This window comes from Lates calcarifer, linkage group LG17, assembly GCF_001640805.2.
Source record: "Lates calcarifer isolate ASB-BC8 linkage group LG17, TLL_Latcal_v3, whole genome shotgun sequence".
Classification (NCBI taxonomy): Eukaryota; Metazoa; Chordata; class Actinopteri; family Centropomidae; genus Lates; species Lates calcarifer.
Window position 1 is genome coordinate 21704426 of NC_066849.1, and position 27861 is coordinate 21732286.

The 27861-nt window shown below is 39.2% G+C and overlaps 1 protein-coding gene across 1 annotated transcript; it reads right to left on the reverse strand.

Annotated features, from left to right (window-relative positions):
- Nucleotides 1–215: 215 nt before the first annotated feature.
- Nucleotides 216–27842, reverse strand: ap1m3 (adaptor related protein complex 1 subunit mu 3). Its single transcript, XM_018694006.2, has 12 exons — nt 27637–27842; nt 21050–21206; nt 20252–20319; nt 19091–19221; nt 14591–14738; nt 12662–12788; nt 8896–9038; nt 7733–7804; nt 7284–7442; nt 5310–5435; nt 4656–4731; nt 216–1888 (listed from the first exon to the last, which is right to left on the reverse strand). The coding sequence occupies exons 1-12, from the start codon at nt 27676–27678 to the stop codon at nt 1866–1868; spliced, it is 1272 nt and encodes a 423-aa protein (XP_018549522.1). The 5' UTR covers nt 27679–27842; the 3' UTR covers nt 216–1865.
- Between the last annotated feature and the right edge of the window lie 19 nt (nt 27843–27861).

Genomic DNA, 27861 nt, shown 5'->3' on the forward strand with positions numbered 1-27861 from the left:
ATTTTTGAACTATTTTAACTTGGAATAACATATTCAATTTTGACATTTTTTGTTTTTATGTTTGTTCTATATGTTCCGTGTATGCAATATTTGGGGTTATATATTAGGGTGTTGGTTGGTTAGGTGTTTAGGCCTTGTTAGGAACTATGAAAAAAAAAATCTCTTCTGTAACAAAACACTTACACAACAAAAAAGGAGTGTATTTCAAAACAAGATACAAAAAATTGTTTATTTCCAAATATATCCCTTTGCTTCCTATGGACAAACAGTAGTTGATAAATTAATGAAAACACATGATAACACACACACTTATTAAAAATCCTCATTGGTGTCTGAAATACAGTATGTCCCACACAAGATAAAGGATTGATTATAGCAGAAGGTTTTTGTTCTCAACAGCAGCGATGCAATAAAATGACTCAGGACCCTCTCCTGTGCTTTTGGCAGTGCAGCTGAACTGATGCGGTGCAATGCATGCACAACAGAGGGAGTGAATTACACCACAAACTGCTTAGAAGAAGAACAGAGGCCTGCGGAGGTCGACATATAAAAAAATAACGAGTCATGAAAAAACGATCACCTCAACATATTGTCAATATTCTGCAAAGAAAGAAATCCCTTCAGGTTATTTTACCTTTGTCCTAACTCCCCTCCCTGAAACCTTTCCTTACCGATTCAAAGCATTTTCCACAGGAGACTAACTAGTACAGTATAAACAACAGATAACAATATGACAAAAATGTCTGTGCTGTGCTCATTCCTTCAGTCTGCCTCAAAGCTGCAAGCTGATTTTTGAGCACAAGGGCAAGGTTACAGGCCCCATGGGAGTGTGTCAACAGTATTATGTTACACTGCCAACGCCTCTGACAATATTGTGCCTTATTAATCATTGATTTGGTCGCTGGTGTTAGTTTCCATGCACTGGGGATTATGTTCACAGTGCTAAAGGTGATGACACATAGGCAATTTTTTAAGGCAATGAACATATAATATAGAGGTTCTGGGAAAATATATGCAAAAGGGATGACGATTAATAACTGAGTAACAATGAATATGGGTAATAAAGCGGATATTAAGGACAAAACATGAAAGGAATAAAAATCCTTATAGTTACAGGTGCTGACAGATGTGCCCAGATGTGGTGTGGTGATTAAAATGCTAGATGAAGTAACACGTAACCTTTACAGGAAAAAAAAAAAAAATCAGATGGAGTACATGGCACACTTTTGATTAAATATAAAATCACCAATTGGCAACATCATGGCCCTTTGAGAAATAGAAAGTGACAATGATCCATCACAGTTACTGTATACTGGCATTACATAATGTGTTGGTTTGCATGTTACACAGTAGAAAGCCACATTTCAGTGGGAAAACCAAGAGCTCAAAATAAATAAGGTTTCATTCAGTTCTATATTTGAGAGTTTTATCTATTTGAGGAAAACTAAATTACAAAATTATGTTCCCCAAATTCTAAATTAACCTCGAGGGACATTGCATCAAAAGTCAGGAAATGAGAGCTTGCCAGAACCAGACAGTGTCACAAAGTTATCAGTTCATTATTCACATATTAAAACGTTTTATTGGAGTCCTGAGGAACCTTAAAAAAAAAAAAAAACATAGAATCACAGGTCAGAGGTGATGTAACAGCCTTTCCCGTCTGAGCTGAGTTAGTCATAGAGGAAGGGATGATGTCTTCTTTCCGCTCAGCATGGGGAGTAATTTCATGTGTCCTCCTGCACTTGTCCTCTGCTGTCCACTGCAGACAGGGAGCCGGAGAAACAGAGAGAGGAGAGGAGAGGCGAGGAGAGAGGAAGACAGACAGAGAGAGAAAATATCCATTCGTCTAGCAGCATCTGTGCCCTTTAGTTTGTCCGGAGCTGGTAATCTGCCAAGAAATGTAACAGCAGAGCATTAACGCACAGCTTTCTTCCCCTCATCACCCCTGCACATCACATCACTGCCAATATAAGCCCTATTAAATCCCTAAACAAGATTTGCACTAATACTAGCTGTAGTGCCACTCTACTAAATCACATTACCAACATTTAATACACTAACTTACTGAAGTTGGGAGACTTTTAAGAGTCTTTATGAAAGAAATTATCAAATCTAATTATCACATTTCAGTCAGTATTAGTCATACCTCATTAATACTTCATTAAAAATCACACTGCCATTTGTAACAACACAAATACCTGTGGATGCCAATTTGGCTTGGAATATGAACAGTAAACCCCAGGAACAAATGTAATTTTTTCACAGAGGCTGATGACAGAAAATGCTTAATAACTGACTTCTTTTGCTTTAATGGGGACTAATCCCTGCAGCCAGGTTCCAAAGTTGAAAGCCAAGCCAGCAGAGTGAACATAAAGATTAACATTTATGTTTTTGTAATGTAAGATGTTAATAGAAGTCATGTTTAGATACTTTTGCCTATGTTGAGAATACAACAGATGCACTGCTTCCAATTATGAATGTTTCACCAATTCCCAATCCAAAATCATGTTATATCAACAATATTATGTCAACATCCATGCTTGAATAGCTGGAGTGTGTGATGCTGCCTTATCATATTCTAAGCAGTGACAGTGGAGTCCTCGCATACTGCTGTACAGTACCACCGCTAAATGCCTGTTCATCACTCATTAATAAGTCAGCACAGTCAGTCTACTGTATCAGGGCATTGTTTAATCAGTGTGAGTGTGTCTGTGTGTAGTGCTGAGTGAAATGTGATCATCACTGAAAAGTGATAGCCTCCTCTCCAGTCCCCTTAATTTCATCACTCTTCGTTCTCTTGCTCGTACTAATCTTTTGTCCTCCTCCTTCCTATGCCCCTCTCTCCCTCTCTCTTTTGCTTCTTTGCTGATGTTACAGCAAGGCAACAGTAACCTTGACATTCGCTGAGTGCCACCCTGGGAGCCTCCTGGCACTCGGTGGCATCATTCAACCTCCGCAGCCCCTGACTCGTACCTGACAAAGCCAGGTAATGGATATGATTGATGTAATGGAGTCGGGTTCATTCCTAGGGTGTATGGCAGGTATGAAACTTAAGGATTTCTGGCAGTGGTCCAGTGGTGGTATTGGGCCTCCATCTCCATATCATTTCCATTCGCCCCCCCATTGAAACTAGTGAGCTAGAAAGGAGGATTTTGCTGCAGTCTCATCAATATACTGTAGTGTTAATGTGGCAATATGCAGCGGTGTGTGATCTGTCCAAAAATCAAGCATGTGTGTAAAATAAAGATGTTGCTTTTTATACATTTCAATATATTTTAAAAGGTTAAAGGTGCTGTATATAAGTTTTGCTATCATTACATAGCCCATATTAGCATTAACAGCGGTTTACTTACAGTCTAGAAGACACACTATGAGTTCAGCATCAAACTTCATTCCTTCACTCAACAAGAGCTGTCTCCAGTAGTGAAAAGCAATGCCAATCTTAACTCTCGTTTTGTTTCTATTTCTATTCATTTTTTCTTCTACTAAAGTTAGCGTGCTAACCAGCTAGCCCCATCTTGTCTCGTCATATTACTTTGCAATAGTGAGTCACTGTAGCGTTCAGTCTGCCCTCAAGACTGACCTAGAAGTAGCACTGTGTAGAGGGCGTATTCTTGTTTAAATGCATCAATGACTTAAGCTCTTAGTAAGTTAACAGCTTTTAATGCTAACATTGGCTATGTAACGATAGAAGCCCCTTTAAATTTCAAGTTAGTGGGCTGATTAAAGGTCACATGTCTTGGTCCTTCCTTCCTCTAATGTCACCCTTGAGTTCGACAAATGTGATGCAGATAGATTCATTTCCAGGGCAGCGATTGAATCTCGCCTTGCTAAACAAAATTGACTGCCTTTTCTTGACTTATAGTAACTCTGTTCAAATTTGGGCAAGAAACATTTTACCCTGGACTGAACAAGCAACTCTGAGCAAAAGCCAGCAGCTCTGTTAAGTTTCTGTCCCTGGCATCCTGTCTGGTGTCACTCGACGCCCCTGAGGCCATGGCTCATGGTGATAGAGCCAGGTAATGGATATGATGGATGTTACACAGCTGGGTTCATTCCTGGGGCACACACTGAATAGTGATGAAGAAAGGCTGATTCTGACACTGTTCTCACAAGGAAAACATCGCATTTAACCTCAGGGTAACCTCAGATTTGCTGATGGGTTTAGACGTGAAACCATCCTGCTTTTAAGGATCGTAAACTTTGAATTCAAAAAAAGAAAACTGCCGTTCATAATGCCAACACAATGTGGGAACTGGGTGTTTGTTAGTGACATTCATCTTTATCATATTGTCATTTAACCACACCGCCACAGCCCTGATGAAGCAGACGAGGTGAGATTTATATATTATATTTATACTTTAGTTAATGCTCAATGCTTTAAATCTTGGGATGTGGGGGTCTGATCTAGTGGATTTGACCAATCCATATTACAGTTTCTTAAACTGTCATTATCATTCAGTCATATAAGGCTGCCACCTTTGATTTTAGCACTATAATCCCTGGCCTTACGTTGCCATGTATTAACAAAAAACAATCCCAATGAGTTCCATATAGATTTTAAATTAAAATGTGTGTCTCCCTATCTGAATGCAATCACACATTATCAGTGTGTGTTTTCTGTGTAAGTCTGTTTTGGTGTGTTATTTTCTCACCTCCACTTTGTGTGATGTAACGCACCCATGGCAATGCCTGGTAACCGCTCTTCTCTATGATCTTTAGGTAACGCACCTGAGGAACACAGGCAGGTTAAATATAGTTATTTCATACACAAAACACACACTAACATCAACTGTACAGTACATATTGTGTGGGTTCCTAGCAGCTCACTTATCACAGATATAAATAGTTGTTGTCCATTAAAAAACCACATATCTCCAAATTTGGTGATTTTTTATTTTTCAGATGACTGATTAATTGTTATCTTATGGGCTGAGAAAATGTCTCTACTTCTACTTGTAAGGGAAATAAACCATTTAAAAGTCCATTAGCAAAGATTATTTAATTTTGCAGATGCATTGATAAAATGCAAAAAGGTTAAACTGAAGCAACTGAAGTTTCTTACACTGATCAGCTGTAAATTCATATGTTAGATTTACACTCCACCACAGTGGAGAGTGAGCTGTCATGAAGTGAGTTTAAAAAAACAGGTACTTCCAGGATTGTGAGACTTAATAAGTTACCTATTGAGTCTAGTATTAGGAACAACCATGTGTGAATATGAACCAGTGCATTGCTGAAACAGTCGTTAAACGAGGAACTGGGATTTTTAAAGGGGCTTTCTGATGGGTGTTAGTAAAGGGTCTAACCTGAATTCCCGACACAGTGAAATACGGAATCTCAAAGTTAACTGTGATTGGTCTCTTCGCCTCTAGTTCATCGCTCTCCACGCTGGGCAGCCCAAAGTGTGCCCGCATGATGTACTCCTTACCACCCTACACACACACACACACACACACACACGCAAACACACACATACATACATGCACAAACACAGAAGAGAAAAAGCCACAAAGTTGTTACTACATCTGGTAAAACATTAAATCTCAGATAAGACAGTTTTGTTTGTTTGATGAACTCTGCTCTCAGATGTCCGACTCCAAATAATATAGGCTTGTTTTGTCCAAAATCAAAACAAATGTTGTAGTCATGGTAACGTGAGGCAACTCCCATGTCACATCAAGGTGAATCAGATGTCCATTTATGAGATGTAACATTTGCCAAGCATATCTTGGCTTTAAAAACATAAAACAGGTTAATCATTCTTTCTTTGGGCAATTGTGCAACATGTCATCTGAGCACTGAGTTTCATAGTTTGTACTTTGATTTTACTTGCTGGAAATCAGTTACCATTTTAACTTAAAAGCTCAAGAAACACTGGTTTCAAACCACTATTTCTCTGTAACATTTAAGATTCCATTCATTCAAACAGTGTCAAAACACTTTTAAAATAAATAAATAAAAAAGCTCAGCTAATCTGCTGCATCACACCTGTGTGGGTGTGGGTTTATCAGCTTTGATTGGCAGTTTTTATCTCCAACAGGGAGGTTGTATTTTCACCCATGTCTCTTTGTTAAGTTGTTTGTTTATTTGTCAGCAAGACTACACAGAAAGTACTGAACCAACTTGCACCAAACATGTAGGATTGTTAGGCTCTGGTGGAGGTGTGTGCTCCATTGACTGCCACTCTAGTTTTCAAATGTTGCAGGTGTGTGACATCAGCCATTTCCAACTGAGCCCTCCTCGCTTCAAACCAGTGAGAATAGCTCAGACAAAAACACAAATACAGAAATGTTTTCCTTGGAAATAACCTTAATTCTGTCAGAAGATTGTATGTTCACAAAAGGTTTTCTGTCATGGTAAGAATCTGATTGAGAGAATAAGTTTTCAGAACCTTCAATAAACTGAAAAACTAAAGTAACTTTATTTATTTATTTATTTCTTTACAAAAGATCCTTTGCTTATCTACAGCTATAATATTGCTTATTATACAGTTGCTGTAGACAGTCTCATTATCCCTTCCTTTGTCTACAACTGAAAAGATAATATCCTGTTTTTGCATAATGTACCCTTACCAAATAAATGAGAAATCTGTAAAAGACATATATCTTGATGCTTACAAAACAGCTGATGGTACATGGAATAATTTCTACACCTTCCTTATGTTCCTTGTGTTAAGGAAAGGTAATGTTTGAGTAACAGAGTTGTAAATAAGTGGACAGAGCTGAAGGCTGTTGGACTGCAGATTAGGGTTTATCACTTCCTTATCATGACACACCACTGCTTTATATTAGTTCCCTTCAAACTTCATCATAAGTTACAGGTTAACTGTAACACACGAGCTAGATAACAGTATGTCACCAGTAATGGCAATTCTTAGCCCTCCTCAGCAGGCTGAAGGTGTAATGAATTACTGAGGAGATATCAGAACTTGATGGATAAAAGGAACCAAAAGTGAGTTAACGCCCTGCAAGTTTTTTAAAAAGACACTGAAATTTTCTTTTGAACACCTTATTTTTTGGTGATAGCACAGACTGGCAGTAAAGCTGTGAAAGGAATGGCAAAAAGTAAAGAGAGAAGACGTGTATGTGTGACGAGATGTTGATCATGATGTGTTAAATGGCTGCTGCTTAATATTTGTTAGTCACAACACAACTTCATTATTGACACTGGGACTGTTTTATAACCTGATAGTGGTGGAACAAATCAGCACTGTTCTGCAGCAACAAGTACTGTACTGTAGTGTATATCAGGCTATAAACATCTGCTTATGCCACACTTACAGGGAAAGACTTGATGTTCCACTGCACCGCGTTCTTCTCTGGCACCCACTTGGCGCTGCCCGTGCTGGTCTTGAACTTGGGTGAGTCAGCATCACTGGGCACTGGCACCATAATGGACACGTTGTTGGCGGTGGACCGACTCTTAAACTGACTCCGAGCCTGCGGGAAGGTGACAGAGGACAGAGTTCAACTGTCGTCTGAGACCTTTACAACAATGTTGTAGAGTGAACACATCCAAATTCAAATCATGGAGGTCTTTGTGATTATGCAAACTGCAGCTTGTTATTTTGAGTCTGTATGGCCGTCACTGCATCAAACAGATGGTAAGCTGCGATCCACCTGAGACATATGTGTCATAAATACTAAGTGAAGGGACTAGATGAGGGAATAAGGGCATAGCACTCTGTACTGTATGTGTGTGTTTATGTTTGTGTGTCACTCATCATTACCTTCACCTTGATCTCCACACGGCTGTGAGAGAACTTCTCAATCACGCTCTCAATCCATATGAGAGGCTTCACCTGTCAGAGAGGCAGAGAGAGAGAGAGAGTGGACAAGGTCAGCGGGATGAGCATAGAGCTGAAGTGCATCACTACCACACACATCGCCAGAATGACGCAACATGGACCCATAACATGCACACAGCACATTCATGTGCACCCCGTATGAAAGGCACACAGAGAAGATGGCCAGTACCACACTGGGTTTAGCCCACTGTGATGATTCCCAGCCAGTTTCCTACACACCCGTCCCACAACGACATCCCATAAGCACCACCACACACACATTGACATGTACAGTACATGTATCCACCTGTGCATCCTATGGAAAGCCACCATGTTCCATGCTTCGTAACACAGACCAAGAGCACACGGGGTGAATTTTATGTATGGAGGAGATCAAAATTCAGGTTATTGCAGTTAAACTCTAAGTGAAAGTTTTGTCACGAAACTAAACTGGTACACATCCTTGTGCATTTTTAAGTATACAGGAAATCCTGGAGCTTTCGTAGTGGGTACATGTTGTATCATGTAGACAACTGAGTGGCACAGTGGATCACTATAAAGCTCTGTAAAGCTGAGGGGAGCAGCAGATTCAAGTGATAATTCTCTGTAGGTTCATCACTATGCACGGCCTGTTCACACATTTTAACACTCTATCATCTGATACATTGTTATTATGAAACTATAAATTATTCTGTAGCTGCTTTAAACATACTTGGTGATGCTATTTAATTTTTTTACAAGATTTGTAACAAAGAACTGTACTGAGGAAGGACACTGAGCAGCTGAAAAATAAACTTTAATGAACTTTCAAAGACTCAAAATCAAAAATGTAAACATGAAGTAGTAGTAGAAGTAGTTAGTAAAAACAAGGCTCAAAGTACGTAAAATAGAACTTATAAAAACATTTATGTACTGCAATTAGAAACTGCAGAACAGATATTTGCATATCTACAAACTAGGCCACTGAAGCTACTGAGCAGATGCGTTTGATACTTACTGAGAGACAAATAGGGAGTGTGTTCTTGGTGGCACTTGCTGGTATGCAGGTGGTGTGAGTGGGTGTGTGTGTGTTCAAAGAAAGATTTGTTTACGTGTATCCTACTCACTGTAGTGTTAAGGCGGTAGGACATGAGCTCGCTCTCGCCGTCAGGGGGGATGAAAGAAATGGTGCGGTCGTTCTCAAAGCGTGACAGACGGACACACTGATGGAACTTCACATCCTCCAGCTCCACTGTCTTGCTCTTCTCTCCTGACACACACAAACACGCACACACAAACAATACACACAAAAAAAGATTGAGAGCTTTCCACGCAGCCTTTGGGAAATCAAGGTCAAGGTAATGATGACTGACAAACTGTCTCTCTCTCACACACACACTGTACGCGCAGTATGCTACCAAATCCATCTGCCCTCTTCTTGTCCCCCCACCGAACAATTATTTAGCTGCCACACACACACACACACACACACACACACACACACACACAGTTTGCCTTCAAAACATGCTGCCATCATCTTCTCCCCCACTGATGCCCATTCAGCTGCCTCACAAATACATCCACAACTGCACTATACACACACACACACACACACACACACACAAAATAAATAACCAATGTATTACCAGAAAAACACTTCTGACAAGAAAACACATCTGTTAGTGAAATTTTATGTATATGTCTGCATTTAAGAGGTGTTGTTTTTATTTCTCTGCCAAAACTTCTGATTTATTGCTTGTGGAATTAATCCACCTTCCACACTAATATATGTCTGTATTATGGGTTTATTTATGCCTACAAGGAGATGTCACACTGTTTTTCCCACTATATCACTGCTGATGTGACTGCAAAAGTACACAACCATTATTTATCTGTGCCAAACACAGACAGCCTCAGGAGGAGATATAAATTTCTAATTATTTGAAAAGATGATCAGTTATCAGAATTGTTGTCATTATCTGCTGATGAATGGTTCGATTAAGATCTAATGTAGAGTTGGGATCATCAAAAGATATGCTCTACTTTTTAATCTATATATTTAATGCTGGAGTACTACAGAGGCAGCCATAGACAAAAACCAGCAGATTGTGTCGGCTAGACCATTTTCCTTGTGAACAAAATTAGACTTTTCCAGACAATTCCCCTCAAGGGTGGAGCAAGACTGCAGCACTGTTGCAATAGGCAGTTAAAAGCGCGACCTCTTTAATGGTGGCATCTGTAGTCTGCTGGAGAAAGCTCAGTGTTCTCCTCCTCTGTGGTTAATGGAGGGTGCTGAGTGGTGGAAAACTGCTGTAATGACTGTGGGCCTGTGGGCCTTCAGCTAAATCTCCCATTCAACAGTCAGCTAAAGCCCGGTTCACCTGCTCTGAATGCAACCCTGGACTGGGCCTGTCGGAGAGGATACATGCGCGTGTGTGTGCATTTGTGTGCACGTGTGTGTGTGTGAAGCATTAGCTTTCGTGTTCATTGTTCTCCGTCTTGAGGGTGTGTACGTGCATGGAGTTATGCATGTTTACAGATATGTTTAACTTGCATGGTTCTCTATTGATTTTGCTTCCGTGTGTGTGTGAGACACTTCCTCATGAGTGAATGGGGACTGGCTGAGGTCAGATTTAAAGACAGCACAAGACTCCTAAACAAGACAAGCAGGGAAGCCTCTTATTATGTATTTCACTAATACCCACGCACTGTACACACACTTGCATGCAGTGTTATCAAGACAAGCCAAGAAACAAAGGTCGAATGGGACACTTTCTGTCACTGCTAGGACCCGAGGGGCCGGAAGAAGAGACAGGTGTGTGCATGTTCATGTGTGTGCATGGACATGTCAGGGGAGGAGTGAAGATGCAGCAGTGTCCCCTGTGGTTCACCTTTAAGGCTGCTCTCACCTGTTTCCATGCTTTTAATACACACAGACACAGGAAATGGTTTAAAAGTGACATTTGGTAAATGCTCCTGTCCAAGGCATCTCACAGTGCTTTGGGTGGCCTAAGGGACAATTTAATAAACAATTCTTCACATTTGGAGGTTGGAGGCAGATGATATGTAGCCTGTAGAAATGAAAGTGGATTATCCACTGTAAAGAAAATTAATCTGCAACTCTTTTGACAGTAAATTAGCAAATATTTCTAAGTTCCAGATTCTCAAAAGAGAAGATTTCCTGCTTTATTTTTGTTTTATATGAATGTAAATAGAAAATCTTTATAGTTGGATTGTTAATCAGAGCAAACAAGTCATCTGAAGATGTCACTTTGGCATTGTTTACTAGTCTGACATTTATGGACAAGATAAGTAATTGAGAAAATAATCAGCAGTTTATTTGATAATCAAAATAATTAGTGGCAGCCCTTGCAGGGAGTAGTGAGGGAGTAGACATAAAATGTCTTTCTTCCATCTTTGGGGTAAAAACAAATACTCCCAGAATCACACCTCTCATGAGCAATTGTGATTAATCTTAGGGACTATGTGAGTTATATGTTGGTAAATAATTGACATTTATCTCAGTTCTGTCAAGTGACAGTTCTGGACTTCTGCCAGGAGAGGGCAGTGTTTAGTGATTTATACTCTTCATTTTGGCTGCATCCAGCTGTGATAAAAAAAGTGCACATCATGCAAATATGATAATCACCAATTTACTGAGAAATGATATGTAAAAAGTGGAACTGTTGAAGCTTAGATTGCAAAACACATTTTAATATTTGTATAAACATTCAGTGAGAGCGTCTCTGTATCTGTCTGTGTGTTTGTTTGATCATTATTTTTGATCATTATTTCTGAGGATATGTTATTTCCCAGACTGCAACACACAGTGGGGGAATTTGTGGGCTGCAAATACAGGATATCTGCAGACCCTCACCTTTCATCTGCAGGGCCGTAGCCTGGGGTGAGGATTAACTCAGAGGCAAAGAGACTAGACAGTGATGGAGCCTTTCCCCTTCAGTGAGGAACCGTTGGGGGGGAAAGAAATGTAGGAAAAGGAGAGGGGGTGGAAAAGAGGGAGAAGAGGAGGAGCAGGTGGAGGAGGAGAAGGCAAAAGGATAGGCGGATAGGCAATGGGAGATGTAGTGGTGGTGGGAGACTTTATCTGGAAAATTGGGAAAATAGGAGGGGGAAAAGGAGGATGAGGAAGGATGAAAGAAAAGCTGAGTGTGGGATTGTGGGTGTGAGGCACTATGATAGAAAGAGGGCGTGAAGGTGGAAGAGTGAGGGTAAGTTCAAGGTGAGTGGTGAATGAAAAGGCAAGTGCTTAACCATCAAATATATATATATATATATAGGGTATGAAATCTCATGATGATCGTATGACCTCTAATCTGATGCCATAAACGCATTCCTCTGGATTGTATAAAATATTGCTTTTTCATGACCAGATTTGATCTATTTTATTGCTAATCAAGCAGAAGAATTATATTGTCAAACTAAACAGTTGTGTCTTTTTGCAGCGACTGTAAAAAAAAAAAAAAAAAAGAGAGAGAGAGAGACCAAGCCTAAATATCAATAATTAAAGGGTATCACATAAAAACTACTGTAGCAGTATCTGCTTTTGCATAATCAACAGAGCTGAATAACATCTACATTTCCAGCATGACAGGGGGTATATGTATGTATGTAGATGAAGAGGTACAGTCTGTCAGACCTAAAGGGTTGGAACTGCTGACCAACCTACACTAACAATATTTCAATGGAACAATTGATAGCAAATGAGTTTTTGTCAATATATGAAGTCTTTTCCTGTTTCTCCTCTCACATCTCTGCTGAATCTGATTCAGTTAAAGTTCACTGTCTACATGATTTGTTTCGCTTCCTCATAAATGCTACTACACATGCAGTATGATTACTTGTTGGCACTGAGACTGAGTCACTGTTACTTACTGCCTGTGATTTCAAACAGCACTTTGTCGTTGAGGCCCAGTCTGAGCTCAGGCATCCCCGACAGGACAACTTTGAGCTTAATGCTGCCCACTATTTCACTGCGCAGGACGCTGCCATTGGCACTCACCTACAGGACAGAGAGCAAAGCATTACATTAAGCATGAATTTATATCTGATTATATATCATGGTTGTCCTAAAATATTTTTTAATGGCTACAATATCAGCTTTACAGTTAGATCCGCTTATCTGAGTTCACCTGAGAGTACATAACATTTAATGCTAGCAAAATAATTGTGCACTTTAAGTTACTTTGTTTAAATATTCATACAGATCTGCAGTGAGACGGAATCACAGAGACTCCTGCTCATAAACTGGGAGAAATAAACAAACCAACTGATTCTCAGAACTATTCAGCAGATATGAACAGACAGAGACAAGACTGAAAGGCTCTCAGCATGCAATGGGAGAAATATAAGTAAGGCACTAGTACAAAAGAGGATGAAGAAGCTCTGAAATCAAGTCCCTGGTCACAGAAAAGGAAGTGGGAACTGCAGTTCTCTAACAGTGGTTAAATACCTGCGCCTTATCAGTTTCCCTTTAACTCATAAAAACAAGGAGTAGTGTGATGAGTTGTCCTTGAGGTGATAATTCAAGGACAAGAAATGAGGCAGAAGAGTCATTTCCCTTCTTTTTAGCTTTGAAAGATGCAGCATGTCCCTGTATGCAAATATGTTCTGTTGCTTTTGCTGCAGGAAACCTGAGTCCTTGCCTGCACTCCTTAATGAAAAATATAAAACGTTTCTTTAACTGAGTTCACCATGTATCTTAATAACATTGTTTTTAATTGAGCAGTGATTATTACCTTCATTGCACTGTAATGAAAGTATTACAAGATTACATTTTGAATGGGACTTGCACTAGTTTAATATAAGAATGTGATGTTAACTCCCAAAATGTATCATTGATAGGATTCATTTCATTTTCATATCATGCATAGAGACATTTCACTACATTTTATTCAGAGTTATTATATCTTAAGGTATTCATTGTACCTTGCTGATCCTAATGTAATTTATTTGCTGGATTTACTGACTAACCTTTTACATTTCTTCACTGTACACAATGAAGAAATGTAAATACCACAGTAGACTGCACTGAAATAGAATGGAGTATTGTTGATATTAGAAACCATTTCCTCAGCGACTCAATTCAAGGAAAGAGGAAAACTGTTTGAAGGAGTCAAAACATGTCAGGGTTTTGGCAAAGACGATTTCAGCACTGGCTGCTGGCCTCACCGCACACAAATTTCAACCATCCATTTTACACCGAACTGTTCAAGAAAATCCATGAGTTTCAGAAGATGGTTTAAAAAATGGATGATGATGGAAGAAGAATGATGAACTAACACTGTAACAAAATCTGTTTAACTATCAGAGTAACATGGCCTGTTGTAGCTGACAATCTGTGAAGGCCAGACATCATAAAATAAATCTTTAGTCCTTCAATGAGTAAATTCTTCACAATTCAGCACTTAACATCAAGTGAATTAACTGCCTCATTGTACAGCTTTTACTAGGGCTGCACAATATGTAGACTATTAGTAAATAGCAGCATAATAATAGATCTTCTAATGTAGGTGTTGAGAAAAGTCCACACTCTCCACTCTGTTCACTGGATGAGTGATATCCATGTAATGGCTTTGATAAAAGACAAACAAACCATGCTGCAGATATTTTCTACACTGTGGTGCACCTGTGTGATAAGTCTGCAATGTGCAGCTGTGTGCAACGTCTGCTTCACTGAGCTGGACAATTAAATTCGAATGTAACACTGGAGATAAGCATTCACAGACATACCGTGATACAAATTAAACCAACAACAACAACAAAAAATCTCAGATCTCTTTTTTGTGCAAACATTGTCCTCACCAGTAGATTTACTGACTCAATGACGTCCATGAAAACTTCGTTCTTCCTGTACTTGATGCCCTCTGACCGCCATGACACGGCGTTGGTGACGGTGGCAGGAGGTCGAGGTGCCCCGACCTCCAATTTATGACCCTGCTGGGTGATGTACCTGAAAGAGACAAAGGCAGAAATTTGTTTTAAGACTGTTTCCATATTCAGTCTGTAACCCTGCTGAGTGGGAACACCAGAAAACAGATGTAGCAGCAGGAAGGGCTGTAGTGTGAAATTTAATTTCTTAATCTCTTTTAAACATCAACAGAGGAGTAATATCATTTAAGTCTCTTAAATTAAAGAAATCTAAATAGGAAATAGCAACAAACCAGATGTGTGTTTATCTTGCAACACGAAGCCCACCTCTCTTGAGGAATGTTTTTTAAATATGTTTTTGTATTAATCACACCTCATGACTTAAAATAAATGAGTTACTCTAGAGTGAATAAATTAAAGGAACTTGTGTTGTATGAAGATTATTCATGGATGTAATTGGAAAATGGAGATTTACATAAACCCATTGTGACTCCAGCCACAGATAATAAAGCAGCTTACATTCATTTGTTTACACTATTAAGTATTGCTTTGGTGAATGAAACCCCAGAATCAAGTGTCTTAAAAGGGTTTTGGGCCACCAGGAGATGCCACAACGGCTTAAATACACTTAGATTGCAAGGATTTGAACCTTTTTATGTATTTATTTAATGGTGGAGAGTCTTCTGTCAGTGTTTAAGTGGGTTGAGACACGGTGATTAAGATCATTACATTATTTGAAAAGATACAGGTCTTCTATTAAATAACAGACACAGTTTAGGAATCTGATACTGTACAAAGGACTGCTGGTAACTTTGGTCAAGTTGAGCAACTGGAGTAAAGACTGAACTGGATGTGTGTTTCTAGCTATATGGCAAATTTATGTCTGATTCCAATAACTGTGCACTGGTTTGTCTCTCAGTTTCTTGGTAAACAGACTAGAGAGCTGGTTTGTTTTACCAATCCTCTCTGACTGTGTCCAGGGAGACATAATGACTTGTCATGAGAATAGAAGGGAGCTGTACTTAGATAAACAACATGTGACCAGGCCTGTTTTTACCCAAACACCTGCCCCCCGCCACTGTTTATTTCTCACTGGCCTCGTTTCTGCTGCAGAGCTGTCTGGGTATTTATGCCACCCAATCAGTTTTCCCTGGAATGTAATGTCACCAGCAGTTATTCCAGTTTTCATTACAATTAATGAAATCTGAAAGGGTTGTGTAATACCAACAATGAATAAAATGTATTCATAGTTAATGGATTTTTTTTATTTAGCACTCAGTAAAAAAAGCTAAAAGTCTTTTCCCTGTTTAATTACTGAAGTACAGTGAGCTGGACACGGGCATTTCAGGGGAACAAATGGTGATTTAGACACTTGTTATAAACACTTTGAATTGGTGCTATTGACCTGCACTTGAACCAGCTGTGGAAAAATGGCTAATAATCACACAAGGACATGATACAGATGTTGCATAGTCATGTGCGTCAGACCTACTTAAATTTGACTCCACCAATTACTCAAACTGAAATGTGCACTAATATTTTATACTGCTAACACAAATAAGGGGACAGATTTACACTTTCTCATATCCACCCTTTGTATCCCTTCCTCTGACCCCTTCTCTCCTCCTTTTTTTCTCTTCTATTTTCAGTCCGTCACCTTTTCTTCTCCTCTATAGGTCTGGGTATTTTGACATGCCCAGACCTATAGAGGAGAAGAAAATGCTCTACATGAATTTAGCTGTCCTCAAGCTCCTCTTTTGTGTGTGTTCATGCAGACATAGTTCAATGTTGCCTCTCACCACCATTGTCATGCATGATATCCTGTGTCCATGTGTATGTTTAAGGTCCTTCCTTTGAGGGCTAAATGCAGCAGCTGGAATGTGATGTGCGTTCCACATACAGTTTCTAATTTGAGCGGCTGCACATAGTAATGTACAAGTCAAACAGTGTGAGAACTAATGATGTGTCCGTCTTGCTCCAGATTCCTTTCCAGATGGCATCATGCTTCTGGCAACCAAAATTCTAAAAATGATCAAGTCACATCAACATGTGCTGTAACCATGACCGAAAATCTAAGAGTCTTAGGATAGAGGGTGTGTGTTGTACAAATTATAAAGTCCATTGAGGAAGATTTGTGATTTTAAACAACATGAATGAAACTCACTGGACTACAAGGAAAATTGAGCCATGTGTCTTAATCTAATCTGTAATATTGGTGGTATAGCTGTGTCATTGATTGAACTGTTCAAAGAATGAGGGCTCAAGATGTTGACTAGACCTGAATTTTCTGTTCAAATAACTGATTGTCGTGTTTTTGTCTGTGTTTACTTCTGTTCCTTTTTTTTTCTTTACATTTTTCTTAAACAGAGACTGATTTTTTTGGCAGCAAACACAACACTGACATAGCTCTGTGTTTGGTCTCTCCCAACTCAGTTTCAGCTGCTAAATGCTCTGCCAGTTGCTAACTGTGTCTGCCATTTTGATGTTGGGCAGGTCTACTCTACAGTTGGTTTTAAGAGCTTTATCTTTGGTAACAGCTACCTGCCCACACTATGAGAGTACTGAGAGACGGACAGCTAAACAATGATCTGAACCTCCATATTAGTCACTATGAGCGACCTCTTCCACACTGTCACATTGCTTTTACTTTGTCAGTTGACACATCGTTATGAGTTAACTGTTTGACCAAAAGCAAGTGTCATGACCCACGAGGCAAATCAAACACTACTGAACAAATTCAAAACACAAACACTAATCGTGTCTTGTTTTCAGTTCAACTGTTCATTTCCAAATGTCAACAACAAAAGTGCTAAATAAACAAGATTTAGATTGATTGACACATTGAGGCAAAATTTCCTCCCTTGTTTTCTGTCCCAGTTCCTCCCACCTAGAGGGTCCTGAACGCATGTTGACATACAGCAAAGTCTGAGAGTGCTGAGAGATGAAAGACAGTGACAAGTGGGCTTGGGGTCGATGTTGGGTTGTTTTGTTGCTTTGCTGTTTGTTGTGTTTTGCCCTGTTTCTCCTCAGAAATGCTAATGAAAGGATCTGGAAGCGGGTTTGGCACCAAACTGACAGATTAGCATAACAATAGCAATCATAACAAACACACACACAAAGGTTCATATGAAGACACACACACATGAACACAGTCACATGCATATGCATCCTTGCAGTCTCACTCGCTCTGTCTCTTGCATCCACCCACACACACACACACACAAGCTTTCACACACTGATACTCTCACCAGGTAGGTAGTGTTAAAATGTGAGAGAAAAGGAGCATTTCTGTGGTGGTCGGGGCATGAAAAGGTCAAAGAACTGGAATAGCCTGGGGCCAGAGACACACAGTGAATGTGTGGGAGCACTGTCTATGTGTGTGTGTGTGTGTGTGTGTGTGTGTGTGTGTGTGTATGCACAAGAAAGAGATGATACTTTTGTGTGTCTCCTTGGAGAAGAGAAGAGCAGGGCTTTTCTGTCTGAGAGTCTCGAGTGTGTCCAGCTGATGGTGTCATTGTGTTTGAGTGCCAACAGGAGCCTGGTAATTATCAGCCCTATTCAGACCCACATGCACACATACTGTGTACACACACACACACACACACACATGCACGTTACGAAAACCCAATTACATTTGACACAAGAAAAGAGTAAACAATACACTGCAAATTTTAAAGTCTGAAATATACAGTCCACTGTTAAAGACAAAGCTGATCATGTGCCCGCTGACTCCATGTTACCATGCTACTGCAGGCTTGCAATGCAGTACAATGAATGTTGAACCTCTGGAAACAAATGCCTCTCAAGAGGAGCCAAGAGGAGGGAAAAAGCAAAACAACCCTGTGTACACCGAGAAGACAAAACACTTGTGGAACCTAAGAATAGTAGTTGTTTCAGTTCATTTCACTCACTGAATAAAGCTCAGTCGTTCATTACAGCTTTAGTCACCAGCTGTACTTTGTTGAATGGGAAAAAAAAAAAAAAAAAAAAAAAAAAAACCCAAATAAGGCCATGGCACTTCAAACAGAATCATAATGTGCTCTTATTCCCTCTCTGCTGGTCACTTACATTATAAAATACAAAGCTATTATCTCACTGAAAAACTGTCACATTTCTGTCCCTGATGGATGGCACAGGTGCCATTTCAGTTGCTGCAGTTACATTAAAATCAGACTGGAGTGCAGTAATTATGGCCTTTGAGAGTTTGAAACTTTAATATTATACCTTCATCAGCCTGAATAGCCTCCCCCTTACATGCCAGAGCACAGTGCCAACAAACATTACTGATTCAAGTTTTGTCAATTGTAAAACTTCCTACCTTTCTTATGGTGCCACCTTTAGGAAAATGTGTATCTAAGATTCAGCCTGTCCTGAGATATTATGTTTCTCCAGGATCATGAAGGACTATCAAAGGTTGTGAAATAGTTTTCTTACTCTTGTAGGATCTTGCTGTCAGTTGTCTGAGGGAAGCCGAAGTCCATCACTTCGTCCATCAGCTCGTACACCGTCACAAAGTTGTCACGAATGCTCTCCTCCTCGAGTTCTTTAAAGTACTCCTTAAATACCTGCACACAGAAGCATGAATACAGAATCTGTGATATGCAGTTCTAAGGTACATTTTATGTTAATTATTTAGCTCTATTTTCATGTTTTTTGTATTGTGTATAGTAAATCTGCCGGCTGTATTCATGAATCAATATTCCTTTAAGGCATGGCATTAAATAGATAAATGAGGAAGAGACCAGCCAAAGAAGTAGGAAGTGTAGTTGGACCTCATGATGTTTAATACAGCTCGATATGTGATACAATCACTGTCTCCAACAATAAGACACTATGACAACTGAAATACTAATTTCTGATTGGCTGGCATGTGTCTATCAAAATGGTACAACTGGACAGGTTAAACTGCACACAACTAGCAATACATCTCTTTCAAGCTACATTACATGTATTAATATATTCAGACAGTTTGCCGTGTATTGTTGTTGCTTTGTTGCCTTATCTCAGCCAACTTGAAACTGATCCTCACCAATGAAAATAGAATCAGGCTGACTTGATTGTTAACACATTTCAACACAAACATCAGGGGGCAGCATCACAGCTTTCCCTTCCCATTCCCATGGGTAAAAGCTAAAGGAATAGTTTTAATTTAAGAAAATTAATAAGTAATAAAATTAATAAAAATTTAATAAGTTTTAATTTTATGAAATTGCTCTCGTCCCAAAAGAAAGATGAGATTATTAACTCCAGTGTCTGCGTGGTAAATATGGAGCTACAGCCACCAGTCACTTAGCTTAGCATAAAGACTATAAACAGAGGAAAACAGCTAATCTGGTTCTGTCCAAAGGTAACAAAAGCCACCTCCCAGTACCTCTAAAGCTCATTAATTAACATGTTATATGTCACAGTGACAGCAGGACTCCAGGTAGTCACAGCTCCTGGCCAAAAAATAGTCCAGCACATACCACATACCTAAAACGGCAACTTATCGTTTTTTGACTTCTATTTTATAAGCGTATTTAAGAAGCGTATTTTCCAAAATGTCTAACTATTTCTTGGTGGATTTGGTCTAATGTCTCAAAAAACCAGACTTACCTGGATGATTTTATAAAGAAAGGAGTACACCAGAGCAGCATTGGCATTCTTCTTGGTCATTGCGACCACTGAAGAAAAGACTATTAAGAAACAACTTTGTATCTACAAGTGAAAAGCAGAAAATCTGAGCTGACAAAACATGCACATTGGTCTAAATCAGAAATAGACAAGATATAGCCACGTGGTGAGTATCTTTCAGATACTGTGGGTGGTTATGAGATGAATGCAATGAAATAAAAAAGTTACCAGAGTGCATCACAGTTGCAAGCAATTGAGAACATGGCCACAGGGAGGTAAAATAGCTCAGTTGTCTAATGCAGTGCACTGGGAATACCACTTACTCACTACCGCAATATCATGCTGAATTAATAATGTGTAAGGAAGTTTGACTGCCCAATCTCGCAATGAAAAAAGGAGCATATACAGTGCATAACACATCATAGTAAATCTGTGTTCAATTTTTCAACTGGCTGTGATACATGATGTGATAAAACAGAGGCTCAGAGGCTGACTGCTGCAGAGACCTGAAGAACAGGACTGCCTGGATCAGCAGATGAATCAGAAAAGAAGCCATTCAGGTATATGTATTAGATGCTGCAAGTCTATGCCACAGTGCATATTTACAAATTTCTCTACAGATATTATAATAAATACCCATGACTGATAAGAGTAGGAGTGCCGATCACCCTAAAAACTACTAAGGTAAATTGATGTATTCAGACAGATTTTCAAATTCTGCTTACTATAGCAAAGGCTCCTTGCAAAGCAAATTATTCAGACATGAACTCAAATGGATACAATAAAGGTTGCTGTGCTTGATCCACATGAAGTGTGCAGAGCCATGGCTGACCAGCGGCGTCATCTCAGCCTCTTCTTCCCTCTTCATCAGGATGGGCATGAAGTGGTCAATCTCATTCATGTCCATGTTGCCCATGTAGTTGCGGCAGATCAGCACCTGGATGCATGACAGAAAGAACAAAATAGACAGTGGACACTATTATAGAGGCACTATCCAGACATTAAATATTTATAGTTTTTGGCTGAGATTCCAAACCTGAGCACTCAACCTTAAAGATGCTTCATGAACCAGTGGCTGACTACAAACCTCGACCTCCTAGAGGGATGAAAAACCCTTTTCCAAGTTCGCCCACTGACGAAATGGGCAAACTGTGTTTCCAGCTTGAATATCTGGCAATGAATGATGAATGACCAGCTTCTTGGCATGAAACAGGTATCAGAGCTTATGCAGACTTTAGCAAGGCTCAGAAGATTCTCAGGTTTTAAATTATGGCAAACAAAGGTGTGCAAACTTCATAAACATAACCACTGGTTGAAAGTTAGAAAACATGTGAACCCCAGTGATCTGAGGCACATACCATGAAATGACAACATCCCTAGTTCAATTCTGGCCAGGGACATTTGTTGCATATCTTTCCCTTTGCTGTTGACTGCAAAATGCCCAAAAAGTATATATTTTTAAAACTTAAAAGACACTGTGAAAATTGAGGCGTCTGTAAAGGAGAAAAAAAAAGGAATTTACTCTTACATGGTTAAAAACATTAAGTTGTTTTGTTTAATGTCTCCAAGCAAGAAAACAGGTGCTGTTATTTTTAACCACACTAACAGCATGGCTATAGGGATGACAATATGAAATGAAAATTTTGCACATATACCCTTTCGTGTATTATGACTCATCCTCTGCAACCCTCTAAAAAACGAGAACCCGTTTGCAATAACAGGAGGGCGTGGGTTTGTAACTGTAGCTCACTAACTAGTCAGTTACTTGTGGAAACATGTATGACTGCAGCCTTTCCCAATACTGAAAGTAGAGACTCTTATGACTACAAATTTTCTGTTCTTTTGAGACTGTTGTCACTAGAGAACTTGTTATTTCTGGCTTTTCTTTAGCAGACTTCTCCCTATATGTCTGTCAATTCAAATTGCTGAGTCTCTATGAATCTAAGACATTCAGACATTTACTTTGATATATGTTTGATTAGCACTAGGGACTGTAACTAAGAGAGAAACAATATAAAGTTACAAGTGAGAAGTGTGACAACATTTCTAATCAGCCTACAGGGTTCACAGAAATGACAAGATTTGCTTCATTTAGCCCTGAGAAACCACCACGCCCCCTTATTTTAATGGAAACACACACACACACACACACACACACACACACACACACACACACACACACACACACACACACAAAACAAGATGAGTCAGCAGTCTTGCCACAGTCCAGACACACAAAGTGAAGTGAAGAAAGAGATCAAAGCTTCTACGCTTGAGGGATCTAGATGACACACACACACACACACAAAGCCTCCCCTCGTCTTTAATAGAGGAGTGTGTTGAGCAGGGGTCACACAGCAGCAGATACAACAAAGGCAGGAGGAAATAAGAAATAAAAAAAAGGAAATTCCAGCAACATAAAGTAATCTGCGGGAGAAAAAGGGATATGAACAGGCCACTGCTCAGCTTCTGTGAGAGGAGACGGAAACCATAGAGTGAAGAGGTCAGAGGTCACCAGAGACAGAGAATAAGGTATAGACAAATCCTTGTATCAAAAAGAACTGTAATACTAAGGGCCCCTGTAAAAAAATGACCAGGGATTCATTTTGTGCACATCCTTCAAATTAAATCTGAACTGAGAGTTTACTCTGTCGCTGCCATTAATGTTACTGTTTATTGCAACAGAAAGAGATTTCAGTGGCAACTTTGCAATAGATTCTTCAGGGCACGAACAGGATGAGATCAGCAGATTTACTTGAACAGTACTTGTTGAACACAGTGTTATGCAACATGCAACACATGTGCATAATGTGTTGCATGTTGCATGAATATCTGAGTTTTAAACTGTTGGTCAGACAAAATAAACAATATGACCACATTTTCTTGGGGTCTGGAAATTGAGATGGATTTTCACTATCAATTAGCATTTTGTAGAATAAATGATTAACTGATTGATTTAAAAAAAAAAAAAACAAACATATTAATTGGTTATGTCAATAGCTCTTTGTTGCAGCCCTTTATAAAATGGACCACTGATTAATTAAAAATGGTCCAAAACAACAAAACACTCATCTGCCAACCACAATGCACTTCATCAGGGCCTACAGAGCACTGCAAGGGGTTAAAAAGCAATAATCTACCACTGCATATTGGTTCCTCTAATACAATGCCACAAAAATATCACTTGTAAAGATCAGGATGTTGGTGGTACACAGTCATATGCACACACTTGAAACCTGTGAGTTGGCAGAAATGATTTATAAAGAACACATTGAGTGAATCAAGTAATCTCACTGTTTTCCAGTCATTCTCTGGGATTCTCTGACTGCTTTACTCCCTATTCGGCTCCTTCTAATCCTCCATTGTGAGTATTGTGATGTGTGTTTCTTTTGCCCCTTGTTTCTTGGAGCCACTTCAGTCAGCCAGCTCCACAGCTGATAACTGGATGTTTCACCTTAAGGATATTCAAGAGTCAACACATCATTGTCATGTCATGTTGGTTCCAATGTGTGTCAGTTAAACTCAGATTAAAAAGGAACACATCAGATGGCATAGTATATTCAGTGCAGGCAGAGCACATCAAACAGAACACCTCACACAAACAGTTAGCATATTTCATGCCCCAAAGCAGAGCACAGCTACTTAATAATCCAAGTCTACTGTGAATGTGTCTTTCAAGTTAAAATATCATACATAGTCTGGCGAGTTGTGTTGCCATACACAAATATTTATTACAAATATTTTACATCTCATACGTCCTTCCTTTAGACCCTGAAACCTGGTTATACATCACATTCACATAACAAGGGGCTCAAATTCCCTTATGTAAAAATAAAAAATAGGCAAGTGTAAAAGATAATGAGAATATGAGACTGAGATTAAATATCAAAACTAAGGCATGTTTTAGCTGCAGAAACCTAATGAGGGTAAAGGGAATAAAATATCAAAACTGAAAACAGATTAAAAATAAGACATACAGTCAGTCAGACAGACTTTAATAAAAAAATCTATGAGGAATGATAGGAGCTGGACGATAGAATGATAACATTATTTATTGTTTTTGTCCATACCTCCCAGCCCTAAGAGAAGTGGTGTAGCCCTTAAGAAGTTATAGTTTAAAACTGCAGTTTTTACTGGTGTATTGCAATTTCTTACTATGATGTTCCACTGCTGCATTGTTTTAAATGAGGTGCAAAACACCCACCACCAACAACAAAATATTTTCTATTAAAAGCACTGATGGCCTTAAAAATCATCAGGGGAAAATCATTGCAGGGATTTATGGAAAGTTTGTTATTGGGACGCATAGGGCAATCAGTGACTGAGTGGAATCAATAGGAACCACTCGCTGCTGACCTCTAAAGCCAAATGACAACCAGAAAACCCAGTGTATCACTGGCAGGCAAACAAGAGGAGAAAAAAAGTCTAAAAAGCTGGTGCCAGTTTGTATCACCATCAACAGCTTGGAAAACAATCACATCACAAATCTGAAAACAGAACTCCATTATCACTCAGAAAAATAGAACAGCAGAATAATGATGATGTTTTAGAGTGATGGGGCTATGAAGTTAACAGTAGCTTAGTTGTAAATGAAATACTGGCACACTGAAAGATTCAAAAAGACGCCACTGAGTTGGTCCATCAATTGCAGCCATTTAACATTGTGTATGCTCACAGTGCCTCTTTTTTAAAAGCAGCTAGAGGCTTGTTGTATTTGCAGTAGTCTTTTCTCAAAAATAGAGCAAACTGATGAGAATTAGTAATTATAATTAGTATTAGTGTGGATAATTGTGGTACAGCATTCCTGAAAAAGAAATAATTACAAAATACAAAAAAACTAAGAACTGTAGCTCACTCAGAGCCACAGTTGTATGTCAAATGTAGTACTTTACTTTTTTGTTCCACTGTAGGGATTTTAATGGCACTAGTGGACACATGTACACACTCAGGACAAGGACAGTCACATAAATGATGAACAATAAATACACTCCACTATAGAGTAAACAGGGAGTGACATCAGACACAGCACAAGTATCTACAGTCACAGTGAAGTCATTACAATTAATCCTGGGGGGAAGATGAATGTCTGTAGCACATCTAATGACATAAATGTCAATTTGATGGTGGTACTAGAGGAAAAGTCAGGGGATTGTCAAAATTATTAGGATTCATTTTCTGGTGTTGAAATATTTCATTCTGGCCCAAAGTGGTGGCTCAACCGACAGACCAACATCCATCCATCCTAAAAATCATGCTGCTAGCATGGCTAAAAATAAGTGATTAAACTCATTAAAATTAGCCAGTTCTGTATTTTGTAATTATTTCATTATCACGGTCAGTGCAGATTCAACAACACTAGAATGTAAATGAGCAAGAGTAAGCCAAGACTAAGAGCTGTATACTTAAAAACCCTTATTAAACTTAGTAGTCCAGAATCCTCCTTTCACCACATGTTATGTATCCAGCTGATGAGGTCTGCTGCTACCTGTGACAACCCCAAAACTTCTGCTTGAACGTGTTCACTTATTAAAAATTCTATTGGGAGGCACTGGGAACAAATGATGCCATGCTGATTTCAGTAGCCTGACATTTCAGTCTACATAGCAGGTCCCAGCAGCATGCAGCATGCAGTCTGGTGCCCAGGAGCTACAAGTTTGAGGGGGGGTGAGGGGGTAGAGGGATAAAGGGCAGAGGTGGAAACTGGCTTCTGCAGTAGCTGTGTCCTTTCACGTGAGTCTATGAATGTGTGCACTGGAGTGACCTGTCTATCTGTGCATGATTGGTTTTGGTTAATGTTTTCAGGACTGCCTATGTACAACTATTTTATCTATGGTGTAATTTTGAATAGTTTCACCCTCTACTGCATTTTAATTTTAATCACAGGAACACTAAAATAGTTCTTTTATCTGCATCCGCGGCTGTAATTGAGGACAGAGGACCTCGCCTGGTCAAGACAGAGGGAGGGAGAGGACTGAAGGTGAAGAGTTACTGACTTGCCTCAGGGCAGAGATAGACAGATAGGGAGAGGGAGAAAAAGAAAACCTTTAATCTGTACAATCAGACATCTAGGCTATGAGGGACTGATCCCACTCCCTGATGGGTATTGTCTAGCATATAAGGCTTCTTCAGCAATTCCTTTTCATGCCTTCAAATAAATTAACCCTGTGAGGTTTAGATGTAAAACTTGATGGGATACGAAACTGGGAAAATTCAATGTCCTCTTTTATTCACTCCATACTGTAGTATACATTCCTTAAATTTCAAATAGAGAGAAATATTTTCATATTTAGGTGCAGAAACAAACCAGAAGAGCAAAAACATTTTCTACACTTTCAGGGATGCACCTGATTATTTTAATTATCAATTAATCTGCCAGCTAATTTCTATTTTTATCTGCTGTCCATAAAAACACTGCAGAGCCCCAGGTGACATCTTCAAACTGCTTGTTTTGGATGATCAACAGTCCTACAGATTTTCCATTTATAATTATATTACAGCAATTATTGGATTAAACATTTACACAGTCTACAGAAAATTAACTGGCAACTATTCTGATAAAGGATTAATCTTTAGAGTCATTTTCCAAGAAAAAATGTTGAACATTTGCTGGTGTCAGCCTCCCAGACAGGAGGATTTGATGTTTTTGTTATGTTATGTTATCATACGAGATCACATACTAAATATCTTTGGCTTTTGAACTGTTAGTCAAATAAAACAAGCACTTTGAATGGAGCTATGGGAAATTATAACTAGAATAATTGGCTATTTCCTAACATTTATAGACAAGTAACCAATTAATCAAGAAAATATTGTACAGATTAATCGATAATAAAAATAATCCTTAGTTACAATCTTAAATCAATTAATCAACTAATAATTTCAGCTCTAAATAACGTAACCTAAAAGGAACTGATATGTTTTTTTGCCATATTGATTTTTGGCGATATTTTCAAAACGATACTGAGCATAAGCAAATGACATTTTTATGGGGTGACCTATTGGAGCAGCGAAGAGTAAAGTTTTTAACTTTGAAATGGGACCCATCACATACAATGAAGGTTGCATCGCTGCACAAGAACAAGCCCTCTGTGTATACTGAGACATTAGTGAAACGAGTTAAGCAAGTTGAGCCTCTTCCTGGCTGCTCTGTCTTATATGAGGGTTAGAAGGACACATACTGTCAGTTAGTCAGGAAATACATCTGTCATGTGCTTTACAGTTGCTATAGTCCACCGATAAAAATAAAATCCCTCAATTTTGAGATATTTTTGTTCCTTATATAAGCTAATACACTCTTCTTTTGTAGCAGGTGCTTGGTTAGTAACCCTGATGTCAACTTCCCCACCAACAAGTCACTACAAACTTACCTTTCCCTTCAGATCGAGGATAAATATCGCAGACGCCGACATCTTGGTGGAGAAAAATCCTCGAGTACAAGAACTAGCCTAGATAATAATATGTGGGTCTAACTGTAAGATATGGGTCACTTATACGCTGTAATACTCGCTCCCATCATCCTCCTCCTTCCTCCTCTCCTCCACTCTCTTCAGTCGTTGCGTTTAACTGCAACTCGCTGCTTTTCCGGACCGGAG

Bases quoted from the DNA above. Each gene is read 5' to 3' on its own strand.
- ap1m3 (XM_018694006.2), bottom strand. From the start codon at position 27,678: ATGTCGGCGTCTGCGATATTTATCCTCGATCTGAAGGGAAAG. The intron at 12,789-14,590 runs GTGAGGACAATG...TCTGTCCTGTAG, and splicing joins TTGAGTCAGTAAATCTACTG to GTGAGTGCCAATGGCAGCGT. The intron at 9,039-12,661 runs GTAAGTAACAGT...TGTGTGTGTCAG, and splicing joins GCTGTTTGAAATCACAGGCA to GAGAGAAGAGCAAGACAGTG.